We start from the raw sequence: 19,666 nt of genomic DNA, 5'->3' as shown, positions 1-19,666 counted from the left end.
GGACTTTCTGTAATTCCCTTTTTCTTATGGCCTTTTTCCTTGCCAAAATTGTTTCTTATCTAAAATTAATAATGCCTTTTGATTCTAGTTATTGTACATGGTTTGAAATAACAAACGTTGGTCTTTAGTGTGTGTATTATGAGTCTTCATTTTTAGCAACTTTTTGAGTGTTGATTCTTTGATTTTATTTGTTACTTCTAAAGCAAATAGTGCCTCTTTGCTCCTTCTCCTTCAGTCTTCTAAGGCATCAAGTAAGAGCACTAGATCCCGTATGTCTAAAAGTCTTAGAGATCCAGTGGCTGCATCAAATGCTTCTGTGATGTCACCATTCTCCTGGGACAAAGTATGATTCACATGTCATATCTATGAATAAGGATCAGCCATTGATTAACTAGCATAGTTTACCAAAGAAAATCTTTTTATCTGACATGTTATTTGCTTTTGCAGGTTTATTGGCTTTCCATTGACTACCTCATTGTTGCTAAAGCTGCAATTGTTAGTTCAATATCAATATTTTCTCCTTAATGTTAAGTATATAGTATCCATATGCCAGTTTTTCTTATATTCAGTTTTGTTTTGTAGTATTCTGGTTCATACTTTACCTCGGTTATGTACGTTGAGCATTGGTGTGAAGAGCATTTTGGATGCCTTACCCTGGGGAACCCAGATTTTTCTTTTGTTGAAACGGTGAGTTGTGCTCAAAAAGTGCACTTGTACTTTTTTGGTTTATTGGTGCATGGTTTTCCCTCGGGCTGTAAATAATATAACAAGTTCATAACTATTTGTTAATTGTGAAGTAATCAATAAATAGGAGTCTCTAGAATCATTAAAGAGTGCCAATAATATTCTGCATTGTTTTCCGATGTGATCAAAGAAACTTGTTAGTCTAATTGCTATATATCTCTGTCTCTTTCATGCATCAGCTACCACGTCATATTGAAATCCTCGTCTCTGCGGTCACTCAAATTAACGAACCCGACAGCTTGTATGGAATTATACGCTCTCACAAGGTGAGCTAGCATATATTTGCTAGTAGCTCGAGTTAATCATGTAGAGGTTGCTATTATGCTTCTAGTAATTACCTGTATCAACCTGTTGCAAGATATTCATATTACAAGCTCTTTCATTTCCTCCTCCATTTGTTAAGCCATTGAAAATTCAGCATTCCAATCCCAAATTGATGAACATACGTAGACTCAAACAAAAGCAAGTTATTATTTTGAATAATATCCTCATTTCTCTTTATCTGCTTGTATAATGGTGACTATTAAAGTTGACGTCACAAATCATCACCTTTGAGCACGAGGGAAACTGGAGCAAGGCCCTAGAATATTATGACTTGCAAGTACGATCAGATTCCATGCTTCAAGAGAATGTTGTTGTTAAAAACATTTCTATGGAGAAGCAACCAAAACATCATCAATCAATTTCTACCTTGGAAGATGCGTCAGGACATTGGAAACCTTATAAGGGTGTTATTAGATCTCTGCAGAAAACTGGTTGTGCACACGTGCTGGATTTGTATTGCCAAGGACTAACATTCCGGGATGACCATGTTCAACATGATTTAGAGTTCATGGAACTGCAGGTTTACCTTCTAACTCCCAACATTTTTTTCCTTGTGTTTTGTTTGGTTATAACTCTGTGTCATTATATCATAAACACGACGAAGTGTTGTTAGATGATCAGCTTTTTTCATTGTTCATTACGTATCCATAATTGTATAATTTAATTATGCTGACTGTTGTGTGATTTTATGGGTATAGTATGAAGCTGCCTGGCGTGCGGGAAACTGGGATTTCTCCTTGCTTTATGCAGGACCTGATTCTGGTTCATCGAGTTATCAGATCAAGAATATTCATTTCAACGAAAACCTGCATAGGTACTTGATGCAAAAGCCAAAGTTGCAAAACTACCAACTCATTTTTTAGTCTCTTATCATTAGGCTCTTTTTTCCACTTAAGTTCCCATGAAACCTAGCTTATATTATACACTGAAACAATTGTTTTTCACGGCATAGCAAGGCTGCTGTCCAACCCCACAACTTTCGTCCCAATTTGTTTCAGAAGTGTTGTACGTTTTTACTAATTTTTGGTTTGCTATCCTTTGTACTCGTATCAGTTTCCCTTCTCACTTGGTTTTCATTATATTTTCCCACTCTTGTTGCATTTCATAACCCTACAAGCCCTTGCACACTCTCTATCATCAATCTGTACATTATGTGCCACAAATCGAAAGAGTGATCAAATAGATTTTGCACTCTCTCACATTACAGTGGTAAATATTTAAAAAGCAATTGCATGAATAATTTAAATAATTATTCAGTAAAATTATTGTTCAGAAAAATATTTCTCGTCAATTGTATGAAAAAATATATCTTTCTTTTTTTTTTTTTCATTTAGAAAATATTACTTGCTACTTTCATGAGTAAATATTATGATATTTTTATTATTCTAAATTTAATTTGTAGTTTTGTTCTTGATATGTCAAATGATGAATGTATTGATTATCTAAATTAGTTAAGGAAATCATTCCTTTGTACGATCCAAAGTTATATTCTACAGCACATACAAACTCAAGTTTAATGAAATCATTCTTTCTACAATCATTCCTTCTCCTAATTATGAATACCCAATACAAACCAGAATTTCTACTCGCATTTGCCACACAGCCCGAACATGGTCTAATTAACCCAAACTTCACAATCCCACCCTTAATAAATCGCAAGAAAGATTTATCAAAACTGTGGTCAATTTTTCCTAATAATAGCAGTTTATTTTGTATCTAGCACTGACACAAATTTTCTGGGTTCTGCATTCTAAAATATTAGTTGTTTGCGGGCATTGCAAGAAGGAGACTTTGATGAATTTTACAGAAGATTCAAAGATTCAAAGCAGGTAATATTTGTCTCTTTTATCTGCATTGTCCGAGCTCAGATGTATATGTTTACTCACTCATAATATATTGCAGGAGTTAGTGTGGTCCCTAACTCATGCAAGTGAAGAGAGCACCGAATATATATATTCAACCATAATTAAGCTCCAGGTGGGTAACTTTTATCTTGCTTCATGGGATAAATGGTCCTGGAGGATGCACCATCCCGTCAATTCCCAGAACTAGGAGAACAAGTGATTTTCTTGGTTTGAGTGTTTCACTCTCACCAGATATTAGCTTTTAACGATTTCCCATCATGCTTTACAGCACATTGAATGAATTTTTGCATGTTTTCTTTTTTGTCAAATTAGTCCTTTTAGTTGGGTCTGATTTTCAATTTAGTCACAATTTAGTTATTATGATTTGGATTTAATTTCAATTTGATCCCTATGGTTTGATCGCAAATTATTCTTGTAGTTACCCAATCGAATATGTGGCAAATTTTCTATTTACATTGTAATAAGTGTGTTTTCTTAATTTGGTTTAGCTTCTTATATTAGGGTAATTTGAGTAAAAACCAGAGAAAATTAAGTGAGTTTCTGGGTAAAAATTGTAGGGACGAGTGGTATAACCAAATTATAAGGGCCAAGTTGAAACATTAAAAACCATATTGACCTCATTGAGACTTCTAAAAGCATTAAAACCCAACTGGAACTGAAGTTTTTTTTTCCAATTTTGATTTCTCTCTTTTTCTTCGTGGTGGAAGGAGGGAGTTATAGAAGTCACTAATTCCTGCCATTTCATTGAATGATTACTGCCTTCTAGATATCTCTATGCTTGTCAAACTCATGTGTCTGAACTATCATTATTAATCGACTGGAGATATAAGATAAAATATGTAAAACAAGCCTTCTAACCCATTTTTTAATGGACTGCTCTTAATGGAAAACAGTAAACAGAAAGGAAAAGTATAAGATTTTGTCCCATTTCTGTTTACCAATGCAGATCTATCACCATCTTGGTGTGGCATGGGGCTTACGTTGGACAGATTCTGAAGATTCAAATTTTTTTCCTGGGAAGCCGAAAGTGTTCTCAGATCATGTAATTCCTACAATGGACCAGGTAATGTTGTAAATTATGGCCAAAGTTAGGGTAATCTTGTGTTTTGCATTTTAGAGTTAGGAGGCAAAATTGTATATGTATCGGAGGGGTAGTACCCGTTCTTTGTTCATCAACTAGACTATAACCCCAAATTGTTTGAATTGCTCAACTGATCCTGTCATCTAATTATTCAAATCTCCCTGACAAAATGAATGTTAACCTCTATTTTATTCATATACAAAATGCCATTGCCTGACATAAGTATGATGGTTCAGCGTATGTTTAATTGAGGAATGTTAACCTCTATTTTATTCATATAAACTTTTTGTTCGCATCTCAAGATACCTATCAAAAATTGAGGATTGTTGTTTGATAAGGTTTAACTATTGATCTAGTTATCATTGCTGAATTCTGATTGGAGCTGCATTCTGAAAAAGACTCAGCTACATATGGATTTGTTAGAACCTTTTATAGCATTTCGTCGAGTTCTACTTCAGATTTTGAGGTGTAAGGAATGTATGGTGCAACATCTCTTGCAGTCTGCTTCCACCCTTCGCAAGGTACATGAATACAATACCATCTGGAAGCTGCAGCTTAGTTCAATTTTCTGATTTCTAGTCTTCTAATTTTCAGGGATCTAGGTATTCTCAAGCGGCTGCTGCCTTACATGAGTTGAAGTCTCTCTGTCTTCGAGAAGAAGAAGAGAATTCACCATTGTATTGGCTTGGAATGGTATACAACTTTTATTCCTCTTGTGAATGTAAAATATTCTGTTCAACCGTGTGCACAAAACTCAAAAGTGATGGTGGTTTTCTTTTCACCTGATCCAATATTAGAAAATTATGCAATTTGTCGTTTGCACTGGCAGCTTGAAGAAGCAAAGCTGTTGCGTGCCCAAGGTCGGCATTCAATGGCAATTAGCCTTGCAGAATATGTTTCACAACACTTCCAACCCAACGAGGAAGCTTCAGATGTATTACGCTTGGTTGGAAAGTGGCTGGCTGATACTAGATCAAGCAAGTAATATATTTTGTCCATGAATGAAGGAAGTCCTATCTTTCAATTGTCTTGATATATTTTGTCTTGTTTTATTTTATTTTGGTGACAAGAAACTGGTGAAACCTTTTATACTATTATCTGTTTTTAACTGTAGCTATTTGTGTGTCTGGCCCCAAATGCAGTTCAAGAACTATTTTAGAGAAGTACCTAAAACCTGCAGTTTCCCTTGCTGAAGGTCAAGAGTCCCTAAATAAGAAGTCGGTTGGGAGACAGAGCCAGACTCATTTTCATCTTGCACACTATGCAGATGCTTTGTTTAGGAGTTACGAGGAAAGGCTCAACTCTAATGAATGGCAAGCAGCAATGCGTTTGAGGAAGCATAAGGTACTAACTCAAGAAAAGTATGGAATCAAACGTCAAGGGGATTTGTAATGAACAATTAATTATCATTTTGAACCAATATCTTATGACCATACAGACAATGGAGTTGGAAGCACTCATTCGACGACTGAAAAGTTCAACAAAGGTTCATCTCTTGTTTTTCTCCTTCTCAAAACTATTTGCCCACCCGACTATATTACATTTTGTGTTATTTAGTCATTTCACTTTGTGCAGTCAGTAAATAGTATTAACACGATGACCATCAAAGTTTGGCTTTTTCTATTTTTTGGGCGTTGGGGTGGGAAGCCTTCTTTCATAATAATTTTGTTTCTATAAAGTCTTGTCAAGAAATCCTAAATAAAAACTTGAAGTGTTTTTAGTTATCACTTTTTAAAATATACTTGAATCTCTGTCAAATTTCATCAGTGAAAAATAGATGTTGGGAAACATTCTTTTTTCAAGTTATACGAAGATTTAAAAAATCAGAATAGAAAACCAGTAATATTTAAAAGTAGAAACTAAAAAATAAATTATTATCAAACTAACCTCAAGGTACTAAACATTTTAACTTTATATTGTTGTATATATATGAGGAGATATATTACCTTTATTGGTTTGTTCTCAATATATATTAGTGGAAAATATTTATGTTAGCTGTAACAATTTATTGTTCATTTTATTTTATTTTTCATGCATTGGGATTTTTACCTAATATTATAAGACCATGTATTTCCTTCTTTTTCTTTTTTTATATACTATCTGAATACAACTATTTTATTCCTTTTTTATCTGCACTTTGATATAGGGTGAGAAGACTGATTTAACAGTAAAAATACAAGAATTACAAAAACAACTTTCCATGGACCGGGAAGAGGCCGACAAATTGCAGGTATTTTTGACTCTCCATTGTTGAAAAGTATTCTAGTTAAGCTTTGCTTTCATACTTTACGTTCAATTTGTGATTTGACCATCTGAAATATTACTCTAATGCAATCAGAAACCTGTTGTACAATTTTCAAATTGCAGGTATGTTGATTTGTGCTTTTGTCCATTTTTGGAGCATGGACAAGGACAAATATTTTAACTGATAATTCAATATTTGTAGACATGAAATACATTAAGCATTCCAAAAATTGTCATTATTACTCTCTTTATATCTATTGACAACATATATATATATATATATATATATATATATATATATATATATATGTATGTATGTATGTGTGTGTGTGTGTGTGTTTGTATGTGTTAAAATATTTTTTTAATAAAAAATGAAACTTTTCATCGAGTAAATACTACAAGACTAATGCTCAAGGATATCAACCTGGACAAAGTAAGCAACCTGAAAGAAGAACAAAAACGAAAATCCGAAGAAGACACCAAAGGAAATGGCAAAAATAGATGATAAACACAAAAAAGACTAAACAACCAGAGCCTAAGAACACCACCAAACCACCTAAACTAAAAAAGAAAAAATAAAACCAAACACTAGAGCATGGAAGAGCTTGAGAAACCACACAAAAACCAAAAACAGTCCACTGAAAACTTTTAAGGCCAACAAAAACTTTTAAGGGGACTCCACCAAACCACCCAGGGAGTTGAGAAGATCAAAGGAATGTGTTAAAGATTTCATACAGTTTGGGGACCGTTTCTTCTTTTTGTAAACGAAATATTGTTTATCTAAGTGACCAATAATTGTTTTATCTTTTATCTAATGTTTCTATATTTAGTATTTTTTAACTTTTTTTGCTCATGCTCATTTATTCGTTCATATCAGCATGTCCAGCCCATCCGTTACTGCTAAAATTGAAATAAATTATACACTAATGCAATATTGACACTCATCTTGGGACACTAAATGGCTGATGAGCCTCTTAGAGTAGATTAAGCAGTAGTTTGCTATGTAATCGGAGGGTCAAGCCTTTCTATGTATAGTAAAAGTGTCAAGGGGCATGTTGCAGACTCAGGACATGTATCCAAAATAGAATCCATGCTTCACGTCTTCATGTTTCTATGGAGCTTTAGACTCTTTGTTTTTACATGCAACTTCATCAAAGGCTGCTGTTTATTTCCTGCAATTTATGTATCAGGATGACCGAGACAATTTTCTTAGCCTAGCATTAGAAGGATATAAACGATGCTTGGAGGTTGGAGACAAATATGACGTGAGAGTGGTATGTACTAATTGTCCAGTTCTCCATTCAAGGCAAAGTCAATAGGCTAACTGAAGTTTTCTGATGATTGGTCAATTTTCTCCGTTAATGAGATACACTGGTTCCAGGTGTTTCGGCTAGTTTCACTATGGTTCAGTCTTTCTTCTAGGCAAAATGTCATAAATAACATGCGAAGCACAATTGCTGAGGTATGTCAACAATTTTTTTGTTCAGTATACTTTTCACGTTGTTTTTATGCGGAGCACAATTGCTGACACATAAGCTGCAACTAATTAAAAAAAGTTTTTCTTGTTATGTTGAGAATTTAACTAATGTCATACCCTTTTTTCCCATCAAAAGCAAAAATCCTTTGGAACAATGCATGAATGGCAATTCTCTTATGGGCTGTTTTGTTTGTTTGTTTGTTTGTTGGGAATCTAGATAACTGAATCTTTAGATGTTTGGAGTTTTTATAATTGTGTCTGTTTATAAAGAATAATTTATAAGAATGTATGAGGATATTTGAAAACTGTGTGTTTTGCAAGATTTGTGTATGAGAATGTCTTAATATTATTTGTTATACCAATAATGCCCTTACTAATCTCTAGGTAACCTACATGTTAGTTTAGTACAATTTAAATTTATATATTTTATATTTATTAATTTTAATGTTTTATTTTTATATCAATTTAGTTTATACTAATCTTATTTGTTATTTTGGGGAACAAATTAATTAATATCAGTTTCAGACTTTTATAAAATATTCAATATAGTTAAATGTAAAATATAAATATAATTAATTACATAGGATTGTTTATTTGTGCATAAATACATTAATTTATTACTAAATACAAAATTAAATGTGAAATAAAGAAAAATGATGAAAGCAGATCGTATAAAAAAAATGAAGGGCTAAATGTCACTAGAGGTATGGGAATCTTAAAAACCCATGATTCAAAAGGACATCCAAAATTAGTTAGATGCCTTCTTTATAGGCATCCTAAGATGTCTGAGCATCTCAAAATACCTAGGTGTTACTATATTTCTGCAAAACAAACGTAGTAATCCAAATGCCCATTTCATGGAAATCTTGCATCCCCTCTGAACAAACGGCCCCTCGAATATTTGGTTTGAAGGAAACCAAAGATCTTGAAGATAGCTCCTTGATTAAAAAGATTGTTTCGAACTCATCAACATCAAAGCTTCTCGTGGTGTTCTTTATCTCAAGTCTTTTAAGGCTATTCATTCTCTGATATTTGTTCAAAGTTTCAAACTGGAAGCCATTTTTGTAGGACTTTTTCTACTGTTATTTTAATTTTCGTTTGTTTCCTTTTATTTTTCTGTCTATACTTTGTAGAGTTGGCACTTTTGTACTCTTTTTAACTGGTCAAACACTGATGAAAAGTTTTGTTTCTTGTTAAAAAAATTCATGTCATATTTTAAGAAAAGAAAATAAGTGTCTAATATAATTTTAAAATCTTGTAGGTTCAATCGTATAAATTTATTCCTCTAGTTTACCAGATTGCTTCAAGAATGGGCTGCTCGAAGGATGGTCAAGGCACAAATAATTTTCAGGTTCTTAAGGCAGTAGTAAGTTTCTATTGGCATTTGATGTATGGGTTTATTTTGACGAGACCTTCCAATTGTGCAGGTAGCGTTGGTTTCTCTCGTGAAAAAAATGGCTATAGACCATCCGTACCACACAATACATCAGGTATTTGACTAAATTTTTCTGTCAATGTTATACTTTCACTTTGCTTTTTAGACATTTTTTTCAACTGATTTTTGCAGCTTCTTGCTCTGGCAAACGGTGATCGTGTCAAAGATAAACAACGCAGCAGAAACTCATTTATTGTGGATATGGACAAAAAACTTGCAGCGGAATATCTATTAAAGGAGTTAACATCCTACCATGGAGCTCTGATTAAACAAGTATTTCATAAAACTTTGATTTGTTCTTTAATATATGGTTATGTTGAAATTTCACGTGTATGCATATATAAACTAAACCTACTAACATAGGTCAAGCAAATGGTGGAAATTTATATCAAGCTTGCAGAATTGGAGACAAGGAGAGAGGTCAGTCGTGAAAAGAATTTGCAATTATGTTTCTTTCCACCCTGGGATAAAAAGTCCTAGTTAGTTTTCTTTTCAATATTATCTTCGACTTTTTAAAATTTTCAATATTATCTTCGACTTTTTAAAATTCACCCACCGTGGGGCTCAAACCTACGACCACAAGGTTAAAAGCCTTGCGCTTTACCAACTAAGCTAGACGAACTAGTGTAATATTATCTTCGACTTTTTGTGAAAGTTTGATTGTTTTTTTTCCCCAAATTGCACGGCAGGATACTAATAAAAGGATGATACTTCCAAGAGAACTGCGTAGTCTTCGGCCACTGGAACTTGTAGGTTTTTCTCTCTCCATTTATTAGGTTAGGGTTTTTGGTTAATATTCGTAATTCAATTCATGATTCAAGATGCATGTTTAAAGGAATGTTCTTTGATCGTATCAGTAATCTAATTATTTTTCCTGGAAATCAGAGAGATTTTATTTAATATAGTTTATCTGGTAAATTTTGATCTATTTGAAGACATTCAGGCCTTGCCTGTTCTCTATACATTTGTTTTTATATATTTTTTATTTCCAAGAAATTGGCTGTGAATTTTGGTAACATGATAGCCGGAAATTCCACATCGATAACTCAATTTGCCCGGTAAGACCAAGTCTTTCCTTGAGGAAAGAGTCAAGTATAAATATTGTTTTTCATTTCCTAAATTTGGTATTGAATGAAGAATCATGAAATAGCAATTCTTTCCTTTGAGGCTGTAATGATGAATCCAGTTCTATGTTATGGCATCAAAATTAATTTCCAATTCATAAATTGATGTCTTGTATTCTTGAAATGAAAAAAAAAAAAAAATGAGTTATCTAATGAACTAATGTTCTCATCTTTGGAAAGCACCTGGGAACGTCCATATTTTTTCTTCTTTGACATCTGTGTATATAAATTAAAGGTCATTATCTTGTTTTCTTCATGGTAGAATGTTTTAACTTCTCTTCCACCTTGTATTTTGCTATCAGGTACCTGTCGTGACGGCTACCTTTCCAGTTGACAGAAGTTGTCAGTATCAGGAAGGCTCCTTTCCATATTTTAAAGGCTTGGCTGATACCATCAAGTATGTGTTTGTTATTCTTTCCTTCTTAAGACCTAGTTTTAGTTTAGAAGTTCTTTGTGGTATCTGGAAAAATTCATCGAGTAATTTTTAAAAAAAAATTATGCAGGATAATGAATGGCATAAACGCTCCAAAAGTGATTGAATGTGAAGGTTCTGATGGCCACATATACCGGCAACTTGCAAAATCAGGAAATGATGATTTGCGACAGGATGCTGTAAGAATTTAACCCACATTTTCATAAAATTTTATTAAAAACATAAACCTGGCATATTACACGCTGATAATTTCTGAACTGAGTAAAATTAGAAAAATTTAACTCTGCATATTCCATGGTGGTAGTTTCTGAACTAATTTTCATGCTTTGAGTGTTTACAAGCTTCTTTTGCTTAATTACATTGTATACAGATCATGATTTAGTGTACGAGTATCACCCTCAGAATTGGGGTACTAACTTAAATATCACAAATACAATCACCCAATTTTATTTAGAGAAAGAAATCGAATGATGGAATCTAAGATTAATTGAAAATAAAATATGGAAATAAATCTGGAGAGAATATCTTAGGAAATTGACTTCACTCAAGAGACCAATGACTCAACCATATTAAACAATGAACATTGATCATGCAAATAAATCGTATGTCAAATATGAAATAATGGACTTGCATGTAACTCATGTAAGATTATAAAACTGACATCTGTATTTAGCTTTTAATAATATACAAGAATTTAAGAATTCTTCTCTTTGCAACCTCTAAAGGAATCGTAATCATTGACATGTCGAAACAACTTTCAACAATGCAATTAAATTCTAGTCTAAATCATCTTTTATCAAGCATAAACTTGTACCAATTATTCAAATAATCTATAGCCAAAAGATTATAAGCAATAAGCACATAAAATCATGAATGGAAGAAAAGCAATCAAAAAGCATTTAACGAATCGAATTATATATGTCTAATGGTTACATCAATGCCTAAGATAAAGCGTTAAGTCACTCGTATACTCTTTTTATCTTTTGTATTGTTACCTGTGTATTCTTTTGTTAGGTTACTTTTCCTTTTTTTTCTTTCCATGAAAGTTTTTTTTTATCTAAAAGAGGAAAAAAAGAAAAAAAAAGGAAAGAAGGGAAAATTTTAAAAATTAAATTAATTAAATTTTTTATCAGGTGTATTTATGTATGTGTTTGGGCATAAATGTCTTGCCATGGAAGTCAAAAACTTTTGATCATTTGCAGGTTATGGAACAATTTTTTGGATTAGTTAACACGTTTCTGCAGAATCATCGAGACACAAAAAGACGGAGACTAGGAATACGGACATACAAGGTATCCCTCTAAAAAGATGAAGTTGAAATTCCTTTTGGCATAGAAGTTTAATTATAAGTAAAAAACTTATATATATATATATATATATATATATATAACTATTTCCGTTCTTTTTCTCTCATATAATTAATTGGTTTGAAATGTTATGTCTTAAACTCTTATGCTTTAGATTCTTACTTTTCTTTCATTGAAATTGACCTTTTAGCAACCCGACTACTCAAATTGGCATATGAGTCATCTTATATTATATTGGCATCTTTTCCGTTCTGGCCATTTCCGTGTCCATCTGCTCATATCTCCAAGTGCCCAATGTTTAGCACAATCTTAGATCTTATTACATGTCAAGGTGGAAGAATGTTTTCATTAAGACTCCAAGTTTAGATTTGGGAGTGTGACATTTAAATTGTATAATTGATTTTGCTTATCATCTGCCCAATGTGTCTTTTTTAATCCCACCTCATTAAAGATTTTTTTCTTTTTCTGAGTTCAACAACACAGGAGAGTTGGGATTCAAACTTCTGACATTTAGTCAATGATACAATGTCTTAATTAGCTTAACTATGCTCAAATGGACAAAATTAGCTTTGTTTTATCTGCCTAGATGAACAATGGATTGTAACTTGCCAATAGGCTATGTTTCTTTGTTACTTTCAACTATGTTAACATAATAGTAAATTGATCTCACAAAATTTTGAATTTGTTGTGAAAATGTGCAATGTGGAATCATATAGAAGTGTAATATATTTTCTTCAACATGTAAATAATCCAATAATTTTTTATTAATTTTATTTATCAATTAGGTCGTTCCCTTTACTCCAAGTGCTGGTGTTCTTGAATGGGTGGATGGAACTATTCCTCTGGGAGAATATCTTATCGGGAGGTTAGTAAATTCCAGTGGTGTTTACTCATTCGTGGGATTGGTTCTTTAAGTAATTAGATCCTCAAAACTTTTCAGCACCAGAAATGGAGGAGCTCATGGTCGCTACAGAATAGGAGATTGGTCATTTCTTGAATGCAGAGATTACATGGCAAAAGCAAGTACTCTATGCTTGTTCCTTTTATTTATGTCATAGCACTCATCTCATTTTCTCTTTAATATTTTTATTCTGCTGTATGTTCTCTGTCCTCGTTCTACGATCTTTAAGTGACAAAAACTCCTAGTGTTGAACATCATTGCATAGGTAATCTTCAGATGTGTTTAGACATTGTTCTGCTCTAATTAATTACTTCCTTGTAAAACCCCATAATGACAAAGGTGACTAAGGTGGTTAGCGGCCCTGTGAATACTACACATCTACCACATTAACATTCTTTTTTTTCTAGATTAAGGATTGTTCAAAAACACCCTGTGCTATGATGCAATCAACTCTAAAGTAACAAAACGTTGATTTGATTTGTCTCGGTCTATACTGGAGATGATCTCTATTTTGTTACTTCTTTATTTTCATCTAATTCTTCTATTAGGAGAAGAGAGAAAAAAAGAACAAAAAAAAAAAAAGAAAAAATTGGATCGGAGTTCTCGTTCCATTTGAAGGGATTTCATCTCAAAATTGTCCACGGTAAAGCTAAATCGTAATCATTTTCACAAAAAAAAATTTCATATGCCTTTTTTTTTTTTTTTTTTTTTTTTTTGTAATAATCAGTGGTATTGTTTGGATCACATATATCCCAGTCTTTGAGGTTTAAGATGCATTTAGATGTTTATTTTTAGACTATTAATTAGAGTCTATTTTTATCCTAAAATTGATTCCATGTTCTATTAGGAGAAAGACAAGCGTAAAGCATTTCAGGAAGTTTCTGAGAATTTCAGGTTTGATTTTTTTTTTTTTTTTTTTTTTTTTAATGACTAGAAACCGTGGATGCTGCATTTTATCCGATATTTGAAACTGATATAACTCATACAGGCCCGCCATGCATTACTTTTTTCTGGAGAGGTTCTTACAACCAGCTGATTGGTTTGAGAAGAGGCTTGCTTACACTCGAAGTGTGGCTGCTAGTTCAATGGTGAGCAATTGCTCTGACATGATTAGTATTTAAAAGCCAGGTTTTCTTATATAAAGAAAGAACCAACCCAACAGAGAAAACGCAAAACAAAATAGAAACACTAAATAATCCGCCCATTTCTACTTGTCCTGACCTATGTATTTGTAATGGGAGGCCTAACATTAACTTTGACCAAATTGGTTTGAATCTTTTGATGTAACCAAAACAAGTAGATGTAGTATGTAAACAGGAAAAAAAGATTTATGAACCTTCTTCAAAGTAATCCTCAGCTTGATGCCAAAGAAAAATAAGTGCCCTCAATTTCATCTTCATAAATATTGGTTGAAGTTATAGGGAGGGATTTAGTTAAACATTATATTTGACTTGTGATTTTAAATGATGTTCCTCAGGAGTAAGTTCATACTAATTTGGTTGCAAAACTGAAAAAAATTCAATGCTTCAGGTTGGTTATATTGTTGGCTTAGGAGATCGACATTCCATGAACATTTTGATTGATCAAGTTACGGCTGAAGTTGTTCATATTGATCTGGGAGTTGCCTTTGAACAAGGCTTGATGCTTAAGACACCGGAACGGGTCTGTTACACTACTAAAATTTATCCTTCATTTTTTTTTTTTTTTTTTTTTGGTACCATCAGAACTGACATATAGTATGATCATCATTCTTTGTTTGTTGCTTCAATCAATTATCTTAGGTTCCATTCAGGCTTACAAGAGATGTGATTGATGGTATGGGTGTTAATGGAGTGGAAGGGGTTTTCAGAAGATGTTGTGAGGAAACTCTCTCCGTTATGCGGACCAATAAAGAGGCACTGCTAACCATCGTTGAAGTATTACTCACGTTCCCTTAGAAAAAATGATTACTATTCAACACTTGTGTTTTTTTTTTTTTTTCTTTTTTTCTAAACATGCAAACTCAATTCCTTGCAGGTTTTCATCCATGATCCGCTGTATAAATGGGCTTTATCCCCTCTGAAGGCATTGCAGCGTCAAAAGGTAGTATGTGAATTGCTAGACCTTAGGATACTGTTGTAGAATGTAAAATATGTGTGGGATGTAGACACTCCCCAAATTCATGTTGGACAAATGGTTAAGAGATTTTAGGACCTTATTAATCTAAAATGATAGCAATTAGAGTTGAAAGGGGTACAGTGTAGAATACCTTCAACAAAAGTGGTACAGCTTTTACTCAATTTCATCATTGAATGGTGCAGCATTTTTATGTTTATTGAACAGATGCTTACCTATATATATATCTCGATAGGAAACTGATGATGACCTGGAGACTAGTCTAGAAGGCTCAGAAGATGAATACGAAGGGAATAAAGATGCTGCACGTGCATTGTTGCGAGTCAAACAAAAACTAGATGGATATGAAGATGGCGAAATGAGAAGTGTGCATGGACAGGTAACTTCCTATTTTTCTTCATCCACAATGCATGAACTTAGAGTGTGTTTCTTCACATTCCAAGTTCGTTTATGATGAGATTGAAGGAAGAAAGCTTGTTCTATTGCACCTTTTTTAGATTTTGACACTATAGTAATATCTTTGACCCCCTCCCCCCCGAAACAATAGGTCCAACAGCTTATACAGGATGCTATCGACCCCGATCGTTTGTGCCACATGTTTCCAGGCTGGGGAGCATGGTTGTGATGAAGGATCTTACTTATTCACTGCCCCATTTGAGCACCCAATATCTTGTACAGTCGGCTTTTCTTTCTCTCTGTTTGTGCCACATTTTTCGATGATTTTATGATTTATTAATTACAGTACATTAGTTTTGGAGCTTGGTTTGCCATTTTATTTGCATCTTGCTGTGCGCATGAGAGCTTTTAGAACAATCTTCACAAAATAGTATCAAGGGCGCCACCATATGCACAGGAAAACCACCTATTTCATCATCTTTGATTGGTCAACCCTATCTGTTTCACAAGTCATCCTCTCAGCACTTCCTATATATATATATATATATACATACATACATACATATATATATATAATAAAGATCAGAATCGCTCAATGGGAAAGCTCTTGCTAATCTATAGCCTAGGAATGAATATGGTTTACGTGTTTGCTTACAAATTTGATAAAATATTAGGGGGTTTTTAGATAATGATTCTCTTTAATTTTTTATGCTCCTAACAACCAAATTAGGAATTATCCTAACATTACTAGAAATTCTATGGTCAAATGAATATATTTTTCTTTTCCCTGTATGTTGCATTATTCATATGGTATTACAATAAGCATCTTAATTTATAATACTTTCAAATGTCAATATAAATAATAATAATAATAATAATAATAATGAGAGGGTCTAACTTGTACTAATTTAAAACAAACCTTATTGAATAAAATAATACAATCACAAATGGTGGAAGATTTTGGTTTCAGTTCCTTCCTTACCCTCATAATTAACCATCATTATTTTCCTTTTTTTTACCTAAACTATTTGTTTACCAAAAGAATTAAATTATTAATTATATGAAATCAATAATCTCCATAAAAAAAATATTTAAAATGAAAGGAGTTCTTATTTTGGTGTTACAAGCTGGTCTATTCTTTTGATATTTCCAAAGCGAGAAAAAGAAAAAGAAAAAGAAAAAGAAAAAAAGAAAGTTAAGTGGGCCCAGCCCAGTGGGCCAATATGCTAACGTCACGGTCCACTTTTTAAGCCCGCAATTTTGTTCAAATTTCAAAGAGGGCGCAAGGCGCTGCGCGTTGACTCCATATCCATTGCACGTGTGAACAAGCTTGGAGCGACACGTGTTACTTCGAATAAAGGCAAGCTGCCCGTCTCTGTCAGTTGTAACTAAAGCGCGTCAGTTGTAAAGAGGTTCGTTCGTTCGTTCAATCGTTTTATTCAGACGCTCTGCCGCCTTCTCCATTTTGAGTTTCACCTATAAACCTTCCTTTAAAGCGTTCGTTTCCTTCACTTTCCACCATTTTCACACAGCTTGCTTTTTCTGTTTCTCTCTCTCTCTCTCTCTGTGAAGCTGTAAGAATCGCGATTGTGAGTTTTCAGGCGATGGAGGCTGAAAAAGGTCCTACGTATCTATCGCTTTCTCCAACTTTTAGCAGCTATTCTTCGGGTAGTAGTAGCCTCGCTGAAATTGCGGCCAGAGTAGTTAGAGAAGTTGGAGAAGAACCGTTTGTAGATGATGATAATTACGGCTGGGAGGCTCAGGGTTCGGTTTACCGTTTCCGAGAAAATTTGTCCATTGGCCATGCGCGGGAATCAGCGGAAGGAGTTACAATTGATGACTGTGGTGAAAATGGCGGTGATGATGATGAATTCGAGTTTGCTGTCCTTTGCAGGGAACCGGACGCGTCTACGAGCTCTGCTCATGAGATCTTCTACAATGGCCAGATTAAGCCGGTCTATCCGGTATTCAACACGAACTTACTGCTAGATAACGCTTCGCGTGTAGACACGGGATCGGAGAATCCGAAGACGAAGCCAGCTGTGCGCCGTTCCCCGTTGAGGAAGTTGATGAACGAAGAGGAGCGTAACACGACGTCGCTCTCCTCGTCTGAAGCGGACAATCTTGGAAGCGTTTCATCAGAAACGTACTGCGTCTGGTCTCCAAACACAGAGAAAACATCGCCTGGAAGGAGCAATAAAAGAATCTCTACAGGATCATCCAACAGATGGAAATTAAGGGACCTGCTATACAATTACAGTCGACGACACAATGAAGGAGAAGATGCAGTCATGATGAGGAAGGCGAGCATTGTGAAGAATGATCAACCTGGAAATGTATCGAAGGTAAATGAAGGTAGTGGATCAGGCATAAGCGTAACATCATCTACTAGTTCGAATTCTGGATCCACATCCTTTCCTTCGCACACCGCTCGTTACAGAGCGGTGAAAGAAGCGGGAAAGAGGAGGTCCTACTTCTTCCCATACAGATAAGTTCGGCTGATGCGAACACAACGATCTAGAATTTACATCCAATCGCAGATTTGGATCTGTTTGTGGTTGAATTGATGAAACGCACAAATTTTATTCTGAAAGAACACAAAATAGCTTAGTTTGCATTCAGCTTTTAATTTGGTTCGTCCTCCTCTCTGTAAGTTTATATTCTATTTCTCATCGAAAATGTAGTTTCCTTCAATTCTGTTGCTTTTTAGGAAAAATATATTTTCTTCATCTTCTCCAAATCTTGTGATGCTAGTGAAGTAATTTGGTAAGCATTAGAACATAAGTGGTTATAACTCTCTCCAATTGGCTCTTTAAATTTTCCACTTACCTCCTGCATTTGATTCGCTCATCTTCTTTTGTCCTCCTTTTCAAAATAAATGAAGTATGAATTCGGTTCATATTCTTCTTGTCAGGCACACCGGAGAGCGGACCGGTAAATTATCTTCCAAATCAACTTCATCAAATTGAGTACTAACATCATTGCGGCGTGAGTATCATCTTCCAGATTGATAGTTCCTAAATTTTCGTCTTCCAATTAGATTAAATACCAACTGCTTTTCGATTAAATGCCCCCTCCTCGATTTCAGACAAAATTTAAAGCATAATCACATCCACATAATTTTCACACACAACAGTTGAGATCACACAAAACAACTGAAGGTATGAACACTACAAGCATGAATTTACACGAGATTGTATATTTGTGGTTATTGTTTTTCTTCCTTCACTTTTGAGTGTGTGTATATATATATATATATATATAGGTCGGGTGAGTGGAGAATTAGTGATTCTATTTTTGGAGAAATCCTCCTGCTTTCTTCATCCTGAAAATGTTCATAATTTCCCGTCATAATGAATACTAAGTGCATTATATGAACTGAGAAGGAAATTACGTACAAGGAAGAAATAGTCATAATGAATACTAAGTGCATTATATGAATACTAAGTGCATTATATGAACTGAGAAGGAAATTACGTACAAGGAAGAAATAAATACAAGGCGTTTCATTTCTGTCTTCCATGGCAGATTGCGAGATTTGAAGAAACTTTAGATTAGAAGAACTTTAGATTAGAAGAGACCGTGCAAGTTTCTGATGATTTTTAGTTCTGAGGTTAATGGTTGATCAATTTTTCATTTCTTCTTTTTTCTGTTTAATTATGATGATTATTGATTCTGTTCTCTTTATTTGTATTTATTCAAAGTTATAATTATATGTAGAGAACCAGAGGTCATTTTGAAATACAGCCCACCACATTAGAATGGTTCTTTTTCTTTTTGATATCGTACTATTATATATTATATTGTAATACAAGAATATTTAATTTGGTCAATTAATAAACTTTTTCTTTTGAATTTACCCATCCAATTTTTTTAGTCCAACAAATCATTGGAAGAAAATTTAAACTATAATCTAAGTCATATATATCTTGATAAACTTTAAACTTTAAGAAAAACTTTTTTTCCTTAATGCCTACCTAACTTTCTATTCAAATGTGAATCTTTGAATCAATGGGTATTAATCCAAATGATTTCAGAGAACACAGAGATGGTAAGTTTCTTTGCAGACTACTTTTCGGATTCTAAATTTTATTTTGCTTTTACAATTCGAGAAGGTTCTTTTAGTTTAATACCATAGGGAGGAATTTGAATCTCACCTAATAACATCTTAAGTCTGTCTCTTGTCTTACAAAAACAAAGGGAACTAGGATGTGCATGTC

General features: G+C 33.7%; 2 protein-coding genes and 1 non-coding gene across 5 annotated transcripts in view; 2 read left to right on the top strand and 1 right to left on the bottom strand.

Annotated features, from left to right (window-relative positions):
* ATM (Serine/Threonine-kinase ATM-like protein) overlaps positions 1-15,807 on the top strand; it is a 51,719-nt gene extending 35,912 nt beyond the window's left edge. For all 3 annotated transcript variants that reach the window (XM_087123500.1, XM_087123499.1, XM_087123501.1), the window contains 34 exons: positions 236-343; positions 448-495; positions 583-687; positions 924-1,010; positions 1,274-1,588; positions 1,767-1,882; positions 2,831-2,897; positions 2,971-3,045; positions 3,880-3,996; positions 4,371-4,535; positions 4,609-4,707; positions 4,844-4,995; positions 5,157-5,358; positions 5,453-5,500; positions 6,161-6,244; positions 7,449-7,532; positions 7,640-7,720; positions 8,997-9,086; positions 9,163-9,225; positions 9,303-9,443; positions 9,534-9,590; positions 9,860-9,919; positions 10,597-10,691; positions 10,798-10,906; positions 11,930-12,019; positions 12,820-12,899; positions 12,975-13,053; positions 13,783-13,829; positions 13,924-14,023; positions 14,466-14,597; positions 14,717-14,851; positions 14,952-15,017; positions 15,286-15,429; positions 15,598-15,807. In XM_087123500.1, the coding sequence (XP_086979626.1) occupies positions 236-343; positions 448-495; positions 583-687; positions 924-1,010; positions 1,274-1,588; positions 1,767-1,882; positions 2,831-2,897; positions 2,971-3,045; positions 3,880-3,996; positions 4,371-4,535; positions 4,609-4,707; positions 4,844-4,995; positions 5,157-5,358; positions 5,453-5,500; positions 6,161-6,244; positions 7,449-7,532; positions 7,640-7,720; positions 8,997-9,086; positions 9,163-9,225; positions 9,303-9,443; positions 9,534-9,590; positions 9,860-9,919; positions 10,597-10,691; positions 10,798-10,906; positions 11,930-12,019; positions 12,820-12,899; positions 12,975-13,053; positions 13,783-13,829; positions 13,924-14,023; positions 14,466-14,597; positions 14,717-14,851; positions 14,952-15,017; positions 15,286-15,429; positions 15,598-15,675 (3,519 nt within the window). In that variant the 3' untranslated portion in view covers positions 15,676-15,807. The remainder of the gene's footprint in view (positions 1-235; positions 344-447; positions 496-582; positions 688-923; positions 1,011-1,273; positions 1,589-1,766; positions 1,883-2,830; positions 2,898-2,970; positions 3,046-3,879; positions 3,997-4,370; positions 4,536-4,608; positions 4,708-4,843; positions 4,996-5,156; positions 5,359-5,452; positions 5,501-6,160; positions 6,245-7,448; positions 7,533-7,639; positions 7,721-8,996; positions 9,087-9,162; positions 9,226-9,302; positions 9,444-9,533; positions 9,591-9,859; positions 9,920-10,596; positions 10,692-10,797; positions 10,907-11,929; positions 12,020-12,819; positions 12,900-12,974; positions 13,054-13,782; positions 13,830-13,923; positions 14,024-14,465; positions 14,598-14,716; positions 14,852-14,951; positions 15,018-15,285; positions 15,430-15,597) is intronic.
* TRNAK-UUU (transfer RNA lysine (anticodon UUU)) lies at positions 9,720-9,792 on the bottom strand. Its single transcript has one exon. It is a non-coding gene; the product is annotated as a tRNA-Lys (tRNA).
* Positions 15,808-16,828: 1,021 nt separating the features above from the next.
* Positions 16,829-18,916, top strand: LOC111793692 (uncharacterized). The gene is made up of 2 exons (XM_023675695.2): positions 16,829-17,791; positions 18,361-18,916. The coding sequence occupies exons 1-2, from the start codon at positions 17,051-17,053 to the stop codon at positions 18,382-18,384; spliced, it is 765 nt and encodes a 254-aa protein (XP_023531463.2). The 5' UTR covers positions 16,829-17,050; the 3' UTR covers positions 18,385-18,916.
* The last annotated feature ends 750 nt before the right edge of the window (positions 18,917-19,666 follow it).

Source organism: Cucurbita pepo, chromosome 4, assembly GCF_057944985.1.
Source record: "Cucurbita pepo subsp. pepo isolate OVF chromosome 4, ASM5794498v1, whole genome shotgun sequence".
Taxonomy (NCBI): Eukaryota; Viridiplantae; Streptophyta; class Magnoliopsida; order Cucurbitales; family Cucurbitaceae; genus Cucurbita; species Cucurbita pepo.
Note: the sequence above shows the minus strand (reverse complement) of the source record. Positions and strands in the feature narration are given on the sequence as shown.

Coding starts and splice junctions, on each gene's coding strand:
- LOC111793692 (XM_023675695.2), top strand. CDS start 17,051: ATGGAGGCTGAAAAAGGTCCTACGTATCTATCGCTTTCTCCAACTTTT. Junction 17,792..18,360: donor AACCTGGAAATGTATCGAAG/GTAAATGAAGGT, acceptor TCTTCTTGTCAG/GCACACCGGAGAGCGGACCG.